The sequence below is a fragment of the Sander vitreus genome, chromosome 5 (assembly GCF_031162955.1).
Source record: "Sander vitreus isolate 19-12246 chromosome 5, sanVit1, whole genome shotgun sequence".
In the NCBI taxonomy this organism is placed as follows: Eukaryota; Metazoa; Chordata; class Actinopteri; order Perciformes; family Percidae; genus Sander; species Sander vitreus.
The window spans coordinates 29,254,824-29,277,640 of record NC_135859.1 but is presented as its reverse complement, the minus strand read 5'-3'; the positions used below and the strand labels follow the sequence as shown (position 1 = coordinate 29,277,640).

Here is a 22,817-nt window from a genome sequence, read left to right as displayed (position 1 = left end):
GAAAATGTGGAAGAAAAATGATGATTAATGTGACTCAATGGTTTATGTGCGACAGCTTATTGACCAGCTGGCACTGCAAATACTGTAAAAACCAAGCTTTAACTTTCAATAAATATTCATGTACTCAATGCTATATACATGTACTATACATTGGCACACAGAAGTGAGTGTGAATAGTTATTTCTTTGCTGAAAACACAAAACTGTGTCTTTGCTATTGCAGTCAGATGCATGGTGGTTGTGAGGAAATCCTTAAATAAATAGCTTTCTCTCTCCTGAACCTTCTTACACCATAAAAAAGCCATTTAGAAAATACTTTGGAAAAAAAATGTTCCACATACAGTACATTTTAGCGTGCTTAAAATGAGGCTTTGTTCCTGCAAACACAAAATGTACAATAAAACCTTGTTCAAACTGAATATGTATGGGCGTGATGACCTTAAAGCTCCATTAAGCGAGATTTGTTTATTAAAATTGAATCAAATGACTCTATGTAATGTAACAGCGCTGAACCACCTGCACACCTGCATCATTACACAACTTTTAGCACATTGGTTTGGCTCTCCTCAACTCCCACAGATCAAATCAAAAAGATGTTAGCACCAAACAGCAGACAGCGGCAATACACGAGTAGCTGGTGAAGAAAGCGGAACATCTAAAAACTAAAGAGACAGCTACTTCCCTCAGAAGTTGGTAGAGACCAAAACAGAGCTAAAAGGAGTGTGAATGCTGGATTTAAATTCATCGGGTGGACAGAACTGTGATTCCTGTTGCTCTCTTTCTTCTCGATGTGTAAAATGTGCAACTATGTGAGTTTGTTTGGGAGTCTTTCTGCCCCCTAGTGGTAAAAAAAAATGCTTAATGCAGCTTTAAGTGAATTCAAATTCGACAGTTTATGTCGCTATAGAAAATAACCTGCAAATCCAACACTAAAAATCATTTTCAAGATGAGTGTTTGCGTTTTTCATGGTCACATCAAAGTAGAAGTTTCATTTTAGTTGCATGGTGGAATTTTCACTTCCTTTTTTTAGTCTGTTCAAGCTGAACTAGCACCTGCTGTATATAACATACAGTATTAAGAACACTTGTTAAATACATTCCTTATTTAGTTCCCTTCTTTGACCTAACAGCTTCAACCTTTCTGGGCAAAAACCTCCACAAGGAGGGCAATACAATGAGTTGGAAAGGTCGAGGGCTAGCACTGTTCAAACTTCTGATTTAGAAGGCTGGGATAAAGTATTGTGTATAACCTACTTCTTAAAGGAATAGTTTGACATTTGGGCAAATGTGCTTATTTGCTTTCTTGCCAAAAGTTAGCAGAGGACATTAACACCATTCTTATGTCTGCATAGTAAACATAAACTGACAGCCATGAGACGGTTAGCTTAGCACAATAACTAGAAATAGAAGGACAGTTAGCCTGGCTCTGTCAAAAGGTAACAAAACCTTTTAGTGTTGTTTTTTACATGTCGGGTTTATACAGATTAAACGAACAAGATTACATAATGAGTGAGCTTCAGAGGTGTAGGTAGGTGATTTTTTAAAACTTTGGACAAAGCCAGACTAGCTGTTTCCCCTGCTTCCAGTATTTATGCTAAGCTAACGTCTACTGGCTGAATGCTTTATATGAACAGCAGAGATATGAAAGTGCTATCAATCTTCATATTTTACTATCAGCAAGCAAGCAAACAAGGATCTTCCTGAAAATGTTGAACTATTCTTTTAAAACATTCCCCAGAGAACTTTGCAACAGTATTAAGAGTCAGAAAGTTGTTTATGTCCATGTAACACATCGTGCTGAAACTGTAAACATTAGAAATGATATATGTTATTATAGTTGATTAAAATGGCATCCTCAGCTTCTTAAAATAATACTGATATTTCCATGTACAGTATTTACAGGAACCTTTATAAATACCCATTTCCATAGAAACTCTAGAGGGCCATTTAACAGACATTACTGGATATTTAAAAAAAAAAAGAAAAAAATCTATACAACTAAAACCATTATTTTAATGGTTTTTACTGGTTTGGCCACTTTCCATATGTGGTCAAATGAAGTCCGGTGATTGATTTAGTACATGAAGTGACTCCTCAAGTACTGGGACAATTGAATTCTCTACTAGTCAAGCTTCACACTTACATTTTTGGCAAGAAAATGGCAGTTTGTAACATTCAAGTAAAAAGGGAATTTTCAGCTGTATCAGATGATCCGTTTTAAATTGTCCCAACTTTTCCTTCATCATCTTCCACCTCAAATTTATAGAAACATTAAATTTCCCATCCAGTCTACAGATTTGACATGGAAGTGTTTCATTAGTTGCATCATGCTGTTATGCAATGTTAATGAAGCTGTGTTTTTTTTTTGTTTTTTTTACACGGCCAAAAGTATATGTTCTGAGTTCTACTTGTGCAGTCTGCATACATTTTCACAAATTGAATCAGCGTTATGACCACACCTGTTAACATTTTCTCCCTTGTCGCTGCTGAGGATTTGCCAGAGGACCCGTTGCAACACTCTGCAGACACAAGGGGCCCGATTCATTAAATGACAAGACCAGAGAAAAGACCAATCAGAGGGGAAATACAGACACTTTCCTGAACCTGTCACGGTAGCTGACCTCAAAAGGAAGCTTAGCTTCAAGAGTCATTGGGTTAAAAGGTTGGGTTGGATTTAAGTAACCATTTCTTTGTAATATAGTATATCTACTGTTAAGAGTTAGGAGCCAGTGTCGTATTTTAAATACTTCTTTTGAATATTGATCTGTCCTTTGGCTATTTTGTAAAATGATTCACAATGAACTACCAGCGCTGTGTTTCTTTAAGCTTTTCATTTGACACGGATGAAAATTCCCTTCGGACCATGGGCCCCCTTTACATTAAAATTATTGTATTGTTTTCTCCTCTCAAAGAAATGTATGAAAGCAAAGCAACATGGCTGTTTAAGTAATAATATACCCTGGGAGCTCCCTGTAAGGGATGGGAAATTCTTAACAAAAAAGTGAACCAGCACTTTTCTCTCTTTCTCTCCCTGTTTGTCTCTCGGTGGTGTTTTATGGCGTGAGAAGACTCAGGATGAAGCTGGATTATCTGCTGTACATTAAGAGTCCTGAAGGGGAAGGGCATCACTTTCATCTCTCCACTTTAGAATACTCAGTAGGCCACCGACTATCTTTCAAGCTGCTCAACCTTTGACCATCTGTGGGACTTCCTGGAGGAGATGTGCCGATAGCGGGCAGCTTCCTGTCAGTGAGCCCCATGTGTCGTCGGACCCGCCGTGGTGCAGTGGTAATCTTCGACACGGTTTTCTTAAGCGGGGGAGGGGTGGTGACATATTTTGCAGCGTTGCCTAATATGGCGGATCCTTTGCCTGAGCCGTGTTTACCACTGCGAGTGCCGTTGGCCACTGCTGAGGCTGTTAATGTCTCTAACAGCTGGGAGGCGGATCCGAAGCGGACATGCTCCTCCGTCTCAGTCGCCTCCGAGAACAGAGATGAAGCTCCACTGCGCTTGCTGCAGGAGTCGCAGCACAGTTTGTTGTAGCCTGGAATAGAGCAGTATCGCGCTAGGACCTCCATTTGGCAGAAGATGGATTTGTCTCCATTACATGGCTCATCTAAAAGGCAAAAAGGCATACAGTGTGAGTTCAGTGCATGCCACACAGCGCTGAAAGGCTGTGAAAGTTGGCCATGGAAAAAGATAAAAAAGGCTGAGCTGAAGTGGGTGCATTCCAGAACACTGACACACACAAAATTGCTTTTTAATCAGAGAGTGACAGCTAAGTTTCTTTAAGATTATATTTTGGGATTTTCCACCTTTAATTGACAGGACAGGTAGGTGAGAAAGGGGGAAGACATGCAGAACATTGTCACAGGTGGGATTCGATCCCTCAACCTCTGCATCGAGGCATAAACCTCTAAGTATATGTGCACCTGCGCCACACAGACAGCTAACTGTTTATGCCACAAAAAAACTGTAGTACATTTAAGCCACATTCAGCATGATGCTCATTATGCTGAAGTCTGCTTAGACAAGAGCTGCGCCCCAGTTTCATATTACTGTACATACTCATTCTAAGCAGGTTTTGAGTTAGCTTCAGTTTGTGTTGTTGTGTGACTTTTGTATTTTGAAGGGTTAGTTCGGATTCACCAAAGTCACACAATAATACAAACTAACTAACCGATCAAGGCAGCAGTAGACCAGCTACTCTGCAAGGTATAAAGAGCCTGGCAGCTTTGAATAGAGTATATTTATACATATATATATATTTCACAGCGGTGAAATAAAAAAATAAAAAATATAATATAAATAAAATATAGCGTACACTTAAACTCTTTTTTAGGTGTCTAACCCCTTTTTTCCACCGGACGTGTCTGCGCTGTGTTCTGGAGGCGCCGTGGCCCCCGCATGCAATCGCGGTCATGCATGTGTGAAGCAGCTCTTCGCTCTGCTGAGGTAATGCGCCAGGTAATGCGGACATACCTGTAGCTGCATAAGAAAGGCTCCTCTGCTCTGATTGGTTCGGGCCCAGTGCTTGCCAATGCCATTATGAGGCCTAGGAGGAGGCAGAGGAACCTGATTTCAGAGAATCTGCCTATATAAATGACATGCTTACCGTGGCAGGGTCCTGGTCTGCACGGTCTCACGGTCTCAGGTTTTTCTCCGTTACACTGATCTCCAATTCGGCAAGTGACCAGACGCCTTTCCATCCCCTCTGCACAGGTCACAGAGCACTGTGGAAGAGTGCAAACAGAGACTCACTCACACACACAGCAAAAGAACACAGTTTTGGAGAGCAGAGTTAAAATGAATGGAGGCAGATCAGACAAGCAGCAGTAGATGTCAGGATAACTGGGTGGGATCACAAGCCAACTCAAAGTTCTATCTTCAACATTTGATAGCCATGATCTTTATACCCAAATCCTATGGCATCAATCAATACAATCAATAAAATGACGTTCATGTCAGTGCAATCATAATAATAATATATTTAATTAATTAGATACGTAAATATTACAAAAATCCTTAAATCAAGTTGGTATTTTGTACCGTTTTAACCATAAACACAGATCTGTGGATGGATAAAACCAAAGCAGAAAACAAACCACTGGGTGCCTGGGTAGCTCACCTGGTAGAGTGCGCGCCAATATAAAGAGGCTTAGTCTTTGACGCAGCGGCTGCGGATTCAACTCTGACCTGCAGCCCTTTGCTTCATGTCATACCGCTCTCTCTCCCATTTCAAGTCTAAGCTGTCCTGTTGGAAATAAAGGCCTAAAATGCCCCAAAAAATAATAAAAAAAAGAAAACTAGACTTGCTATAAATCTCCTGCTGACGTCACCAACTGATGAAATGAAAATGTCAGGGAGGCAATTAGTCTGTATACTCCTGAATGAGACAACTTTGAGAGCAGCTGTAGCCCAAATGAGTTATTGTGACTGATTCAAGCTACATTAATAATGTTAAAACCTAGAAGAAGTAAAAAAAAAAAGTCATGATTCATGTATTATTAAAAGTACACTGCGTAGGAATTTTTCCCATCTAGCGGTGAAATTGTATTATGTACCAAGAAGCTATGACAACATGTCTTCCAATTCTCGCTCTTTTGGCGACGAGGATTCCTTCTCCTGTAGCTCGGCATAAGTATGATCCTCCATTATGAACTAAAGTGCAGTGCAGGCTTTCAAATTTGCTTGGGGCAGTGACAAGCGGCTCTCACTGATCTCCTTCTCCGTTTCAGCTGGTTTCAGTCACGTGACGCTGGCTTGGAACGAAAACGCGTTGTGGATTAGCTAGACAGGTAGGCTAGTGCTTTGTCCCTCTCCGCGATTATGGTTTTTCAAAATGGCGAATGACATGGAAGCCTCCTTGGACTTGCCCGTCCAATGTAAATACAGATAAGAAATTCTTCGCTTACGAAGATAAGTCAGATCATTGGCAGAGGTCATTTTACACCAATGAGGACATATTTATGAATGAAGACATTGATTTTAGCTAATTTTTCTAAAATTTTGATTAAATTCTGGAATTATTTTGAATAAATTGTTAATTTTCATTTTTCACTTTTATATTTGTTTTCAGTTCCACATTTCATGTTTTCAGATTCAAGACTTATTTTTTTTTACGGCTTCAAATCTCTTTTTTTTTCAGTTTCAGATCTGTTTTGATTATTGTCATTAACACATAATGGGATAATAGCTGGAAATCAGAATATAAAATATAGGTATATATATATATATATATATATATATTATATATAGTAGATGAGAGAGAGAGATATATATATATATATATATATATATATATATATATATATATATGTACATATATATCACACACACACACATACACACACACACACAGTCAGGTCCATAAATATTGGGACATCGACACAATTCTAATCTTTTTGGCTCTATACACCACCACAATGGAGTTGAAATGAAACGAACAAGATGTGCTTTAACTGCAGACTTTCAGCTTTAATTTGAGGGTATTTACATCCAAATCAGGTGAGCGGTGTAGGAATTACAACAGTTTGTATATGTGCCTCCCACTTTTTAAAGGGACCAAAAGTAATGGGACAGATTAACAATCATAAATCAAACTTTCACTTTTTAATACTTGGTTGCAAATCCTTTGCAATCAATTACAGCCTGAAGTCTGGGAGCATAGACATCACCAGACGCTGGGTTTCATCCCTGGTGATGCTCTGCCAGGCCTCAACTGCAACTGTCTTCAGTTCCTGCTTGTTCTTGGGGCATTTTCCCTTCAGTTTTGTCTTCAGCAAGTGAAATGCATGCTCAATTGGATTCAGGTCAGGTGATTGACTTGGCCATTGCATAACATTCCACTTCTTTCCCTTAAAAAAACTCTTTGGTTGCTTTCGCAGTATGCTCGGGTCATTGTCCATCTGCACTGTGAAGCGCCGTCCAATGAGTTCTGAAGCATTTGGCTGAATATGAGCAGATAATATTGCCCGAAACACTTCAGAATTCATCCTGCTGCTTTTGTCAGCAGTCACATCATCAATAAATACAAGAGAATCAGTTCCATTGGCAGCCATACATGCCCACGCCATGACACTACCACCACCATACTTCACTGATGAGGGTGGTATGCTTTGGATCATGAGCAGTTCCTTTCCTTCTCCATACTCTTCTCTTCCCATCACTCTAGTACAAGTTGATCTTTGTCTCATCTGTCCATAGGATGTTGTTCCAGAAATGTGAAGGCTTTTTAGATGTTGTTTGGCAAACTCTAATCTGGCCTTCCTGTTTTTGAGGCTCACCAATGGTTTACATCTTGTAGTGAACCCTCTGTATTCACTCTGGTGAAGTCTTCTCTTGATTGTTGACTTTGACACACATACACCTACCTCCTGGAGAGTGTTCTTGATCTGGCCAACTGTTGTGAAGGGTGTTTTCTTCACCAGGAAAGTATTCTTCGGTCATCCACCACAGTTGTTTTCCGTGGTCTTCGGGTCTTTTAGTGTTGCTGAGCTCACCGGTGCGTTCTTTCTTTTTAAGAATGTTCCAAACAGTTGATTTGGCCACACCTAATGTTTGCTATCTCTCTGATGGGTTTATTTAGATTTTTCAGCCTAATGATGGCTTGCTTCACTGATAGTGACAGCTCTTTGGATCTCATATTGAGAGTTGACAGCAACAGATTCCAAATGCAAATAGCACACTTGAAATGAACTCTGGACCTTTTATCTGCTCCTTGTAAATGGAATAATGAGGGAATAACACACACCTGGTCATGGAACAGCTGAGCAGCCAATTGTCCCATTACTTTTGGTCCCTTTAAAAAGTGGGAGGCACATATACAAACTGTTGTAATTCCTACACCGTTCACCTGATTTGGATGTAAATACCCTCAAATTAAAGCTGAAAGTCTGCAGTTAAAGCACATCTTGTTCGTTTCATTTCAACTCCATTGTGGTGGTGTATAGAGCCAAAAAGATTAGAATTGTGTCGATGTCCCAATATTTATGGACCTGACTGCATGTATGTATATATATATATATATATATATATATATATATATATATATATATATATATATATATACACATTATATATACACATTATATATATATATATATATATATATATACACATTATATATATATATATATATATATATATAATATATATATATATATATATATATATACACACACATTCATATAAAGCGCTATATTCCAACACGGAGATGGACCGTGCAATCACAATTCTGAACCCAGCTCACAAATCAGCTGCTGGCATGAAGAATTGCATCTTATTAGTACCTTCCTGCTCTCCACCACTCAGCAGGACGTCTGATTTATTAAATCTTTTGAGGTTTTCAAAGGTCTCATTTGGTGAACTAAAACTGGCGTGTTTTCAGCTGAGATGTGACACTGCTCTAAATTTAATAGATGCCTCATGTTTTATTTTTATACATAATCTTGTAAAGTTAAGAAATCCCAATTATATCATACACATTAAAGCTGCTGCTGCATCAACACAAATCTACAGGAAAAGGGCGAGCTGGTAGCAATTAAACTGACATTAGTTAATTGGAACCAAGATCACATTAAAAATAAAATCAATCAGATGGATTGGTGGCTAAATGATCCACACCCAGACTACAGAAGAACATACTTTAACCTCTAGAAATAAGATCAGCTGCACACACTGGAGCCTTTTGATATTACAGTCAAAGAAAAACTTCTCTTTAAATAAATCATACTGAACCTCTGACCACGCTCCGGTCCTCCACTGGGCAGGACATGGGACTCTGTTACAGGGCCTCCTGCTTTCTGGCTTCTCCCCGCTGCAGTACTTGCTGTGAACGGAGCGGTTTGTGCCCTCATGGAGCAACTGCACGCAGCGAACGGTTCGGATCTGAAAGCCCAGGCTGCCGCAGGTTTTGGTACAATGCTCCCATTCCTCTGAGATCCACCTGGATGAAGCAAAGTGAGGAGATTACTGGGAATTATGTCATAACAAAAAGGAATAAATTTAAGAAGAACAGTGTTGGGAGAAGTCCAAACCACAGATCCGGACCAAAATGTGGACAGATGTGTATACGTCTTTTTGGGGGTTTTTTGTCAGAGGAGGAAGAAGTACTCATTTACTTAAGTAAATAACGCAATACCGTATGTAAAAGTGCATTAAAAGTAAAAGCCCTACAATAATAATTGAAGTGTTCCGTAAAATGTAGTCTCGCATTGCCAGACAGTCCTCCACAGCGCCACGGAGGAGGGTATGACTACTCCACACAGCATTCCGGGTTGGGAGAAAAAACGTGAAAAAGGGTCAAAAGTAGAAGCTGTCATTCATCAGTAAAATGTCCCCTGTGACCGATATATTATTTTATATGAGAATATTAGATTATTGATACAGATGCATTGATATGTAAGAAGCATCTTACAACTGTAGCTGCTCGAGGTGGAGCCAGTTTTAACTACTTTGCATACAGTTAGGTAGTTCAGTCGAGTGGTTCCCAACCTTGGGGTCGGCCCCTCAAAAGGTTTACCAGATAAATCTGAAGGGTTGTGAGATGATTAATGGGAGAGAAAAGCAGAAAAAAACTAAATTCTGTATTATTCTTTTGGACTTCTCTCCAATCGTTGCTTTTCTGTGAATTATTGAATTATTTTACCTAAACAGTTATTTAAATGAAACCATCTGAGCTGTTTAGATGTGAAATTTATCTTTTTTTGGAACTGCTAACAACTCATAGACATCTGAAATGTGACAAGGAGACCAATGCTCTTTTGTAAGTGGTCTCAAGCCAAAAAGGTCGGGAACCACTTGCTTAATCTATAACAACAAATTGTAGTGCATGTATGTTTTACGTAAACTCTCAATCTGTAAAGTAACTAGTACTTGTAGCTGTCATATAAATGTAGTGGAGTAAAAAGTACAATATTTCCCTACGAACTGTAGTGAAGTATAGTATAAAGAAGTATAAAGTATCACAAAATGGAGTTCCTCAAAACTGTACCTAAGTGCAGAACTTGAGAAAATGTCCTTGGTGACATTCCACCACTGAAGAAGAATCTTTAGTGAATGAATGGACTGATGATATGAGGTTGTTTCACTCTATTTGTTATTTGGCTAGAGTTAGAGATTTAAGAACTTTTGAATCATTTGATGGATATCACAGCTAACATCAAGTGGCTTCTTGAAAGGATTGTTTACCCTGATATGAATATTAAGCATGTAGCTATCAACTGGCAGTGAGAGGATACATGGCTGTATAGTGCTAGTAATTGGAGAACTCATTGGAAAAAAATTACTGTGACAGACTGGATCCCCATTGCTCACAAATTTGGGTTTGGGTTCATCATATGCAACTACTGCCAGAAACAGGCATTAATGCACTCAGCAATGCAACTTTCACAAACATTTAAAATCTATCTGGGAGCAAAGTATGCCAATCACGTCTTACAGTATATGTGCAGTTTTTTACTTAATGGTCGTGAGAAGTCAGGGGATCATCAAAGTTAATTCTGATGGGGACACAAATGTGTGTGCCAAATTGTCTAGTATAGAGGAAAAGTGGTCTTGACCAAAGTGGTGGACTGACTCTCTTTATGAGGGGCTCTTTTTGGGGGCTCTGCGACTTTTACATACTAAATTTACATTTCAGCATTGTACATAATAAAAGGAATTAAAAGATAAGATACATTTACAAGCATGTCGTGCTTATTTGTTAAATGCATTTGTTCTAAACGGCAGGAATGAATAATAGAACAAACACTCTAAACGTTTCAATCAGAGTGCTGAGCCGTGAACATATATTTTCAATCAGCAGTGGCGACAAGAGCTCAGTTAATCAATTTGAGTGAAAAACATCCTTATTTCAAAAGGATAAATACAGCCTCAATTTTGGTCTCTTGCGTCCTCAAATCCATAATTCAATAAACAAACAAATGCAATTGCAGCAAAAACTATCAATGCATCGCTGCCAATAATAATTTCATGAAACAATCTGTTAAATGCTCTATCAACTGATATTTTTGTCCTTTTCAAAGTCCCCAACGCACGGAAGATATTTCCATTCATTGCTGCATGAAAGCATCTAAATGTCATAAATAAATATACTTGAAATCATCCACCAGCCTGCAGTTCTTTACCTCACATCAAATAACTTCTGATACGGCTAGTCAGTTTCATAATTATTGTTATTCAGCCATTGTCTGGTACAACTGCCTGCAGCGACTGAAACCAGTGTGAAGCTGTCACAAATCATATCTATTTGTATAAAAATTATTCCTTTATAGACATCAGACTGATAACTTCACAGACTACTGTGACAATAATTGCTGTACCATTATATCAATAAAAGAAAAACCTCAAGGACAGGAGGAGACGAGTTGTAGCACTGTCTGGAACAGAATTGGAAGCACACACACTCACAACTTCAGTCCAGACGTAAATGGTTCCCAGTCAATGGATCCTATGGACTTTTTCTCTAACACCACCATAGAATATCTCAACAAGTATTTGATGGATTGCCTTGAAATTTGGCAGGGACATTCATGTCCCCCTCAGGTTGAATTGTGAGAACTTCGGCGATCCTGTGACTTTTCATGTAGGACCACGATCAGGTCAAACTGATGTTTGACACATATCACTTTGTTTTGCCATTAGAGGCCTAATTACTGTAAACTATGCTGAGCAGCAGGGCTGCAACTAATAATTATTTTCATTAGGCCTATTGATTAATCTGCAGACTTTCCATTCAATATTGATTAACTGCTTGGTCTCTAAATTGATTAATTGTTTGGTCTCTAAAAAGCCCAAGTTGATATCATCAAAAGTCCAAACCATCCAAAGCCTAAATATATTCAGTATACAATGATTAAAAAATATGGAAAAGCAGCAAATTCTCACAGAACATGGCGGATGGCAGCAAAGTGCAAGCGGAAGGCAGCAGGCCGCGAGCGGACAAAGAAATTGTTTGTCACTTATGCCATACTCCTGCGGGAAGCTTGGAAGCAAAAACCTTAATGTGTAAGTGCTGCAAGAAGGATTTCTGCATTAAATGTCTAAAAAAAGACGAAGTGGAGTACGTCATATTGCAGAATGAGCTAAAATGAGGTCCCATAATAATAAAAAAATACTCTTTTCCATTAGACAACATTACAAAAACAAAAATCAAAGAGACAAATAATCTTTAAAGCATTACGAAGTAAAAAAAACATATACAGCAGGCTTATCGGGAAGTTCGTAATATTGTGAGAATGAGATTGCAAAATTTAAAGCGAAAATATGAAGAGGAATTAGCCAAGCAATCTAAATATAAACCAAAAGTTATATGGAACTACATAAATAAAAGGACAAAAAATAAAAACAGCAGTGGGTGATCTATATTGCAATCAGAATAATACTAATTCTATAAAAACGGAGAAAGATATAGAAAAGGCAGCTATATTGTCAGAATACTTGCACCTGACGGGCAGATACCCAACGTACCAAGGTTGGAAGTTCAGCAAACTGAAAATCTTGAAATAACAGTAGAAGATACAAAACGGCTTTTACAGAAAATTAATATATATATCCCCTGGACCGGATTTGATACATCCTAGGATTTTGAAGGAACTGGCGATTGAGATTGCTGAACCGCTAACCGTACTATTTAACAAATCATTATAGGATTCAGTTTTACCAAATGACTGGAAAGAGGCTCAAATTAGTGCAATTTTTTAAAAAGGAAATAAATCTCTAGCTGGAAATTATCGACCAGTTAGTTTGACGTCAGTTGTTAGCAAGACAATGGAAAAACTTATATGGACATATATAACCATATGAAAAGTAATACATTATTTAATAGTAAACAATATGGCTTCATATCCGGGCGGTCAACTTCTCTTCAGTTACTCAGTTCTTGACAAATGGTCACAAGCTTTGGATAGAGGACAGACAGTTGACTGTGTATATCTGGACTTTCAAAAAGCCTTTGACACTGTTCCTCATAAAAGACTGCTTTTAAAGTTAAAATCCTATTGTTTAGACAGAGTTATTTATTGGATACAGGATTTTTTGTACAAACGAAAACAGGTGGTAGTGAATGATGCCGCTTCATACTGGAAGCCGGTCACATCTGGGGTCCCACAGGAATCAGTCTTGGGCTCTGTTTTCTTTGTAATATATATAAGCGATCTGCCAGTCTGATGTTTACCTTTTTGCGGATGATACTAAAATTTTCAGAACAACAAGTGACACAGACGAGCCCATCTTCAAGAAGATCTATGTAGCATGGGAAAATGGTGTTATGCTATTAAAGATGAATCCCGAAAAGAAAAAAAAAACATTTACATATTGGGAAAAAAAATGACACTGTATGTCAATGTATGTGTCAATTATGTAGTTGGGGATATAGTGGTTAATCCAGTACAAGAGGAGAGGGACGTAGGTGTTGTGGTGGATGGTTCATTTGAATTCCACACACATACAGTATTTCTGAAAAAGTTTTAAAAAAAGCTATCGATTGTATGCAAGGATATATTTTTACCTTTGTACAAATCCCTGGTAAGATCTCATCTTGAATATGCAAGCTCCGTCTGGTGTCCATATATATTAAAATATGTAGAAAAAATTTAAAGGGTCCAGAGAACAGCTACTAAATTAATTCCAGGAATGAAAAACATGTCTTATGAAGATAGATTGAGGAAATTAAGTTTACCGACTCTCATATTTAGGAGATACAGAGGAGATATGATTCAGGTGTATAAGCTTGTACAGGGAATATATGATGTAACAGTTGAGCCTATCTTTCAGTTTTGGAACAATAGGTACGAGACATGGGGGAATTCTTTAAAACTTTACCCTAGAAGATGCCTGTCTGAAAAGAGAAAGAACTTTTTCAACGTGCAGTAAAATCAAGGAATGACCTTCCAGAAAAAGTTGTGCGTTCCCCTTCTATCAATTCCTTTAAGAACAGGCTGGATGCATTTTGCCTGTCAAAAGGTGTAATGTAGAATTATAAAGCTTGTCAGTAATTTATGTAATTAATTTATGTAATTTATTTATGAATTGTTAGAAAACTTCAATTATGAAATGAATGTGTTTTTATTAGGGCTGTCAGCATTAACGCGTTAATCGCGATGCGATTAAGGGCCGAGCATAACGCGTTATAAACCACATTTTTTTTTAGGATGATTTGAGCGCTACAAATGATGTGATGTATTGTGTTGATGCACATAGTTCAGCGATAATCTCAAAACTGCAGCACATTTATAGGAAAATATCAGTGTCAGAGAGCTAAACGGGAAGAAACACAAGCACTGCAATGAGCCAGCAATGAAGAAAGAAAATCCTTCAAGCTACCAAGGGAATTTGCCTTTATTTTCAAAGGTCCATCTTCTCACAAAGAACCACTCTGACACCAAATTGCAAAGAGTCCAAGAAAATTGCAAAATACCCCCAGGGGCAAATAAAGTGTTTTGATCAGAATTGAAAAGTAGAATTGAAATTCCACAGACAGCATATGCCTCTAATCCTCTACATCTTTCATTTTATTTAAATAATAGGAAATGTATAGAAATGTTTAGATCTGCATAGGGCGCATTGGCAAGTCCCAGACTTTTATACTTTATACTTTACTTGGCAACGTCCTAATGTTTCCAGAAAACATAACACTGTAAACCTTTGATGTAAATTTACAGCTGAAATCTCACAGTATCATACTGTCTTAATGTTATACAGGATCATACTGTAAATGGCAATGCATTCTGGGAGAAAATAATATTACAGCACTATCTGCGAATGGTATTTACTGTTTACTACCAATGCATCTAAGGAAAAACGTGGAAATTACACTGCAGCCTGTATATTACTGTAAATTTGAAAAATACAGTAAGAAACTATATGTCTACTTACAGTAAAATACAGTCAGGTCCATAAATATTGGGACATCGACACAATTCTAATCTTTTTGGCTCTATACACCACCACAATGGAGTTGAAATGAAACGAACAAGATGTGCTTTAACTGCAGACTTTCAGCTTTAATTTGAGGGTATTTACATCCAAATCAGGTGAACGGTGTAGGAATTACAACAGTTTGTATATGTGCCTCCCACTTTTTAAGGGACCAAAAGTAATGGGACAGATTAACAATCATAAATCAAACTTTCACTTTTTAATACTTGGTTGCAAATCCTTTGCAATCAATTACAGCCTGAAGTCTGGAACGCATAGACATCACCAGACGCTGTGTTTCATCCCTGGTGATGCTCTGCCAGGCCTCTACTGCAACTGTCTTCAGTTCCTGCTTGTTCTTGGGGCATTTTCCCTTCAGTTTTGTCTCCAGCAAGTGAAATGCATGCTCAATCGGATTCAGGTCAGGTGATTGACTTGGCCATTGCATAACATTCCACTTCTTTCTCTTAAAAAACTCTTTGGTTGCTTTCGCAGTATGCTTCGGGTCATTGTCCATCTGCAATGTGAAGCACCGTCCAATGAGTTCTGAAGCATTTGGCTGAATATGAGCAGATAATATTGCCCGAAACACTTCAGAATTCATCCTGCTGCTTTTGTCAGCAGTCACATCATCAATAAATACAAGAGAACCAGTTCCATTGGCAGCCATACATGCCCACGCCATGACACTACCACCACCATACTTCACTGATGAGGTGGTATGCTTTGGATCATGAGCAGTTCCTTTCCTTCTCCATACTCTTCTCTTCCCATCACTCTGGTACAAGTTGATCTTTGTCTCATCTGTCCATAGGATGTTGTTCCAGAAATGTGAAGGCTTTTTTAGATGTTGTTTGGCAAACTCTAATCTGGCCTTCCTGTTTTTGAGGCTCACCAATGGTTTACATCTTGTAGTGAACCCTCTGTATTCACTCTGGTGAAGTCTTCTCTTGATTGTTGACTTTGACACACATACACCTACCTCCTGGAGAGTGTTCTTGATCTGGCCAACTGTTGTGAAGGGTGTTTTCTTCACCAGGGAAAGTATTCTTCGGTCATCCACCACAGTTGTTTTCCGTGGTCTTCCGGGTCTTTTGGTGTTGCTGAGCTCACCGGTGCGTTCTTTTTTAAGAATGTTCCAAACAGTTGATTTGGCCACACCTAATGTTTTTGCTATCTCTCTGATGGGTTTGTTTAGATTTTTCAGCCTAATGATGGCTTGCTTCACTGATAGTGACAGCTCTTTGAATCTCATATTGAGAGTTGACAGCAACAGATTCCAAATGCAAATAGCACACTTGAAATGAACTCTGGACCTTTTATCTCCTCCTTTGTAAATGGGATAAGGAGGGAATAACACACACCTGGCCATGGAACAGCTGAGCAGCCAATTGTCCCATTACTTTTGGTCCCTTAAAAAGTGGGAGGCACATATACAAACTGTTGTAATTCCTACACCGTTCACCTGATTTGGATGTAAATACCCTCAAATTAAAGCTGAAAGTCTGCAGTTAAAGCACATCTTGTTCGTTTCATTTCAACTCCATTGTGGTGGTGTATAGAGCCAAAAAGATTAGAATTGTGTCAATGTCCCAATATTTATGGACCTGACTGTACCTTAAAATGTAAAGCTATAGTGCCTTTCTGCTGCCCCCATGAGGAATTCTAAGTAATGACAACTAAACAGTTTGGTGCGTCCAATATGCCTCCCCCCCCTCCCTTTCTCCTCCTCCACACAGTTGCTAGTAGCCAAGGAGGACACGGAGGATTAAAAAAGCATGATGTAATGATAACTTCTTTCTGTGCGGGAAAGTCTCATGCACATAATACGATAAAGTTAAGTTTGTCCATAACGAGGCATGGTTGTTTTTATATAACACTTCTTCAGTCTCCCAAAAAAAAACAAAAAAAAAAAACAGGCTGAAACACAAAAAGAGTCCTACCCCTGAGATATTTGCCTTTATTGTTCAGTTCAAGAAGTTAAGTTAATCACAACTTAAGAGAGAAAAACAAAAACAGAACAGCAGAGAGTGAAATTAACATCCAACGTCAGATCACAGCAGCTTAGGATCTCACGTCTCTCTCTTATCTTTGGTTTAAAATTCTACCAAACAGCCGGCAGGTAAACATTAGCTTACTATTTGAAGTCTTCACTGTGAATAAATTAGCTGATTAACTGAAGAAGCCGCTGTCTCATGCCTCAATATTGATGATATTAGTTGCGTTTTTTTAAGATGTCTTGGCATTTTACAGCTTCCACCATTAATCAGCTTATGCAGCCATTTCTTTCACCTGCAGGCCTTTTCTGTCATGGCCCTGACTTTAGACTCCATGACCTCAGCCAACACATTCATGTCCTCTGATTTTACTTCTTTTTTTTAAACTTTCACATCCCTGCTACTGTTTCAAGTGTAGCTGCTACAGAGTGCCAGTTGCTGCATGAACTTCCTCTGGGCAATTTTACTGCTGGTGCACTCCTTGGAGAGGATGTGTGCAATGATTCCAGCCAGTTCGTGGCTGTATAAAGTTATATGAACACGTAGACAGAAACCGGCCATCTACGTGTACCGCGCCTTTTACAGAGCAAGTACTTGGCGCTTGCCTTCTGATTCAGAACAGAGTCCACCCACGCCATATTTATTGTAGTAGCCTACGTTACCGACTCTGGCTTTGCCTTCGGCCCATCGGTGATGCCCTCACTTGTTACTTGAGACCACTTGTGACGTTTCTCTGACAGAGACGATACTTACTAAGCAACCAATGTACATCTTCAACCGCATGAAAGTTTAAAAACAATACCGCGAAAATCCGAGCGGTCAATATGACTGTGTATGGCCAAAATATGTAAAAGTGATTGTATTTTAAATGCCTTTTGTGTATAAAAACAATTTTAAATGAAAATATAGACTCTTTTAGGGAAATTCAGGTACCAGCAGGATTGTATTTTTTTATTCAGCAAAGTTATTGCACATATAAACAGTCAAAATGACCGTCATGACTGTTCTAGTGTTAAATAAAACAGGACTGCTGTAAGGGGAAAATAAATTGCTTCTACAACTCAAAGGTTTTGAGCCAAAACATTAAGTGCCTGGACAAATCGAAAAAGAAAAAGAAAAAAAAGATGGAAGGGAAATCACACATCTAGATGAAACAGAACAGATTTTGGGGTTTTAAGTGCTTATTTTCTCTCCATTCCCACTTTACCACACAGACTACAGCTAAAGAGAAGCTAATTCGAATTCAACTGATTCAACATTCATGCTGAAAAGACATTTTTTATCTTAATAGACTGCAGCTAAGTCCCAGTTTGAATCTAATCAGCACTTTCAAAAACAGCCTAGTATGTTTTCCTGTGAAAAATCTGTACTCACTGAGGCTGTGTGCAATCCTGAAGGTTACACATTCTGCGGATGGGCTTTGGCTTCTTGCTGGCGTCACAGTAGCCTCGATGGACCATCTTGGTGTCTCCTTTCTTTCGACATCCATACTTGGTGTACTGAAACCCTGCAAAAGAATTGAAGACTTTTTTAGTAAGAAAAATACTTTGTATAATTGTTGTGAATATTGTTACATTCCATTCTGTGAGAAGTTCAAAGAAAGGCGTTCTCATCCATTTTATTTGCATCCTAGAGTGTAGTCTACATCCAGGACGTTCCACTTCCGGGATTGCTCTGTTGCCGTCGGAAATCCCGCCGGATTTCACTCTTTTCGGCCGGATGTCCGTTACCTTCCGTTTTGTTTGTGTTGGAATTTTTGACTCTGGTCTGTTTCTGAGGACTATGGTTAACTGCTCCTCAGATCTCTGCAGGGTAAATCCAGACAGCTAGCCAGACTATCTGTCCAATCTGAGTTTTCTGTTGCACGACTAAAACAACTTTTAAATGTACACGTTCCACCAAAACAAGTTCCTTCCCGAGGCTATTTTGCAGAGGCACCGTGGCTTTTCCTGGTGCTTAGCGCCGCCCATGACGATGTGATTGGTATAAAGAAATGCCAATAAACCAGAGCAAGTTTTTTCCCATCCCAGAATGCTGTGTGGACTTGCCAGACCCTCCTTCGCAGTGCTGTGGAGGACGGTCTGGCAAAGCGAGACTACCTAGAGTACAACATTACTGTGAAGTAAGTAATCAGAGTAATGTTGATTACTCTGATTAATCACATTATTGATTAATAATCAATAATTAATTGATTATTAATTATGAAGGGGTGCTTCAGGGGCTGAATCACCCCTGAAAATCATCTCAGCACCCCTGAAAAATAAAGTCCTTATCATTGTGAGTGATTTTGTGAAATCGTTTATTGCTCAAACATTATTACTTTTGCAAACCTCATTTTAGTGATGGAATAGGATAAATGACGACAGGCTCAGCTCAGTTGTAGCCCAAAGTCAGCCTAACTGTGATTCCCTGAACAAGGGCACCTCAGTCAGCCTACTGTTCAGTCTGCGCAGATAACTTTGGGGAACAGTCGTCAGAGTATGGCTACTTTCAACCACTGAAAAGGTATGTCTAATGGAGTGAAAAATCTAAATCTAATCGAATGAACACGTTAAGTAGGCTACAGGTGTAGTATTTGTGGAACCAATCGGTGATTCCCTGATCACTAATGATGGCAATCATATCTGAATTAGCGTAGCTTATTCACCACAGAGTCCAATTTTGTTGTGCAACGTTAGACAAAATTGCTAACTGTAGGCAAACGTAGCTTAGGAGTAGCCTACAACGAGTTTTTAAAGTGTGCTATTAATAGCCTGCCGTAACAGCTTGAGCACCGCTAAAAATAGCCTAGCGCTGCCGCTGCAGTCACCTCCCTGCCAGACACTCTTATTTTTAACTGTCAATGCAAATGAAAAATAAATAATTCGACCTGACGGATCATCAGACTCATTCATATCAGAACTGAAACACTGGAACAACAAACCCTGACTCACAGTCTGTTTCCCCATAGATGGATATACATTTCTTTTCTTTTTTTTTAAAGAAAATAGCCAGGTTCAGGTGATAAAGTATAAGATAAGCCTTTAACATTATCCCACTGCACTGAACAGCAACCCCATATTCACATAGGTTATAAATAGATGAATAGTCGATTACATTTGCCTTCTGGTTGACAGCACAAAGGAGTGAGGAGAATAGAGAGGGAGAAGGGCAGAGAGCAATATGAACAAGGTGAGAAAATGGCTAGGTAGCCTAAAAGACATATATATAGTAGGACTACTGTGTTTTGTTTTCTCTTTTATTTGAAGATTATTTTCTAGTTGATTACAAAATGTTTTGTATGTGATTGTCAGTGATATGACGGAGGGAGGGGGATAGAGGGAGAGAGCAGGATGGAGAGAGCGAGCAGGATGGAGAGAGAGTGGATAAAGAGAGGGACCTGGAAGAACCAGGTGAGAAAGTGGACATATATTGTACGGCTCAAAAACACTTAAAATATTCCATTCACATTATATTTACATATGCATTTCATGGATTTTTGCTATATACATCCTATTCCTGTATTGCATAATATAGTTTTTGTGGCTCATCATTAAAGTTGGTCTTCTCAGATTTATTGATGTCTTACTTATCATATAATGTATATCTCTTCTTGAATAACAACTGTTGTAAACATAAATTGTATTCCTCTATTATTTTTTAATGTGATGGTAATTTTTCCATTACCTCCGGCACAAGGCTTAGAACATGGAGACCAGCTCTTCAGAGCCCACTCATACGTGTCCTCCTGGATCACATTGTTGTTGTTGACAGGCACTGAATCTTCATGGATGATGTACTTGTACATCAAAGTAGACCGCGTTTCATTGTCTTTGGGTATAATCTGCAAAAACGAGAAGAAAGAAACACCTTTATAGCATCCTCAATGCAGATGCGCATTTACAAAGTGCAAATTTCTGCAAATAAATGCATGACATTGAAGTTCAAGAGACAGAAGAAAAATTGCATTTTACATTATTTGCATTGTCCAAATTTTCGATTCAAGTCTCAGTGCAACGTAGGAAAGCTTTTTTGCACACCTCTTTTGTCGGGCAGGTGCGTAGGATATGATCAAAAGTAGCAGATCAGAAGCTTAGAGAAAGTCACGCACATTGACCATTACGCAAGCAATAATTTATTTATAAAAATACGTTTCGGTATTTTTATAAATAAATTATTGCTTGCGTAATGGTCAGTGTGTGGGACTTTCTCTAAGACTCAAGTCTCAGTGACAACTATTACATGGCGTTAAGGGTAATTGGCTGAAGACAGGGCAGGGAATTAACGGACAATAGGAGCGTTCATGGACAAAATAAGACTGAACCCCCTAGGGCATTGACTACAGAAACATATTCTCTCTCAATTCTAAATGAAAACTTCTGGCAGAATACCCTGCAGGAGTACAGAAACGTAGAGACTTGAAAACTGGTGTTGGTGTGGGTAGGTTTGAGGGATTACAGTTTTTCTTGATTGCTTTGACACAGCAGTCAACTCAAACTCCACATTTTTCAAAACAGTTAACACACAGGCCAAAACAGTGGCACTCATGGTCAAAATTATAAATTTTGTTTGCAAAAGGCTCTAACCGTGCCAAAACATGTAAAATATGCAACAAAAGCTAATTTTGCCTTCAAACGACACAACTTGCAAACAAGTGTATGAGCTCTTCCTATCAACCATTACACAGTGGACAACAACATACTAAATACAGAACTCAGTGTGAATCAGTGCACCATTGCTTGTCATTGTAGCCTATTACTGTACGTAGCTTTCATGCCAGTGACATTTGTTGTCAAATTTTCCTTCTTGCAAAGAATTGGATCCAGAATCAGAAATGCTTTGATGCAAAAAAAATTGATTCCACTGATTCTTATTTTCAAACTGTGGCTGAAAACTGAAATACTGTAAATATTATACAAAATACATGTAAACCAAAATAAAATCTATTAGAGTATAAGGAATTAAGAAAATAAAAATAAAATCTATTACAGTAAAGTATAAACATCTATTACTGTAGAGTATAAGAAATAGCCACTATTGATACTCAGTCTCTTCTGTCTTGATGATGGGGCCACATGGCCATGATTGATAATGTGATCAATAACAGCTGCCCGAATTTCTTCAGAAACCTGAGCCCTTCCAACTATACCTCCACCTCGCACTCGGACTCCTCTACCGCTTCCTCTCACACTCATCTGCCTTTGACCTCTTCAATCCATGTTGGCAAAGAACAACACAGACGCTGCACCTTTAAGGCCTGCAGACTGATTGCTAATTGAAGATTTGTGTGAAGGAGTGTCAAACAGGCGCTTCAGTGATTTCATAAGGATGTAGGTAGTTTCTAATAGTTAGGAACAGATAGCTTCTGTTTGGTTACCAAAGCTAAAACAATGGAGTTTAGACTGCCTGAATGACATCCGTGTTAACTGTTCTGCAAAAGGGTAGGGAAAATGTGTCAATCCAATGAGAAAGGGTCAACACATTTGCAAGAGGTGTCTTCTGCTCTGCTGAGACAGTGATGATGAAAACTGAGTGGATCCCAGTTTCTTTAAGCAGGTCAAAGCAATCAAGAAAAACTGTAACACACAGAGATTACTTCAACTGCATAACTGTCAGTGTAGGCGTGAAAAACAGAAAGCAGTATGTAGACTGTATACTTTTCATATTTAATACATATAATCAAATAATTCATGGCATAATCTGTGAGCTCTAGCCATGAAGTGAGATCAAAGTCAGCGCTGAAAACACACTGAGCCTCCAGCGGATATCACATTTCATCATCCCTTTTAACAGCCAATAATAGTTTTTTATATATATATGTTTTTTTTTATTAAAAGAAACAACTGAACAAAAGAACCATTGAGCTGTGAATATGCGTACCTAACGAACAATCATTAATCCCTGTTGTTTGTACAGGAACTCC

The 22,817-nt window shown here is 38.6% G+C and overlaps 1 protein-coding gene across 1 annotated transcript in view; it reads right to left on the bottom strand.

Moving 5' to 3' along the window:
• Positions 1 to 251: 251 nt before the first annotated feature.
• The window catches only part of adamts3 (ADAM metallopeptidase with thrombospondin type 1 motif, 3), a 158,665-nt gene continuing 136,099 nt past the window's right edge, over positions 252 to 22,817 (bottom strand). The window contains exons 18-22 of the mRNA XM_078251404.1: positions 20,582 to 20,738; positions 18,290 to 18,422; positions 8,739 to 8,946; positions 4,615 to 4,732; positions 252 to 3,615 (exon numbers count right to left, since the gene is read on the bottom strand). Coding sequence (XP_078107530.1) covers positions 3,131 to 3,615; positions 4,615 to 4,732; positions 8,739 to 8,946; positions 18,290 to 18,422; positions 20,582 to 20,738 — 1,101 coding nt within the window. The 3' untranslated portion in view covers positions 252 to 3,130. The remainder of the gene's footprint in view (positions 3,616 to 4,614; positions 4,733 to 8,738; positions 8,947 to 18,289; positions 18,423 to 20,581; positions 20,739 to 22,817) is intronic.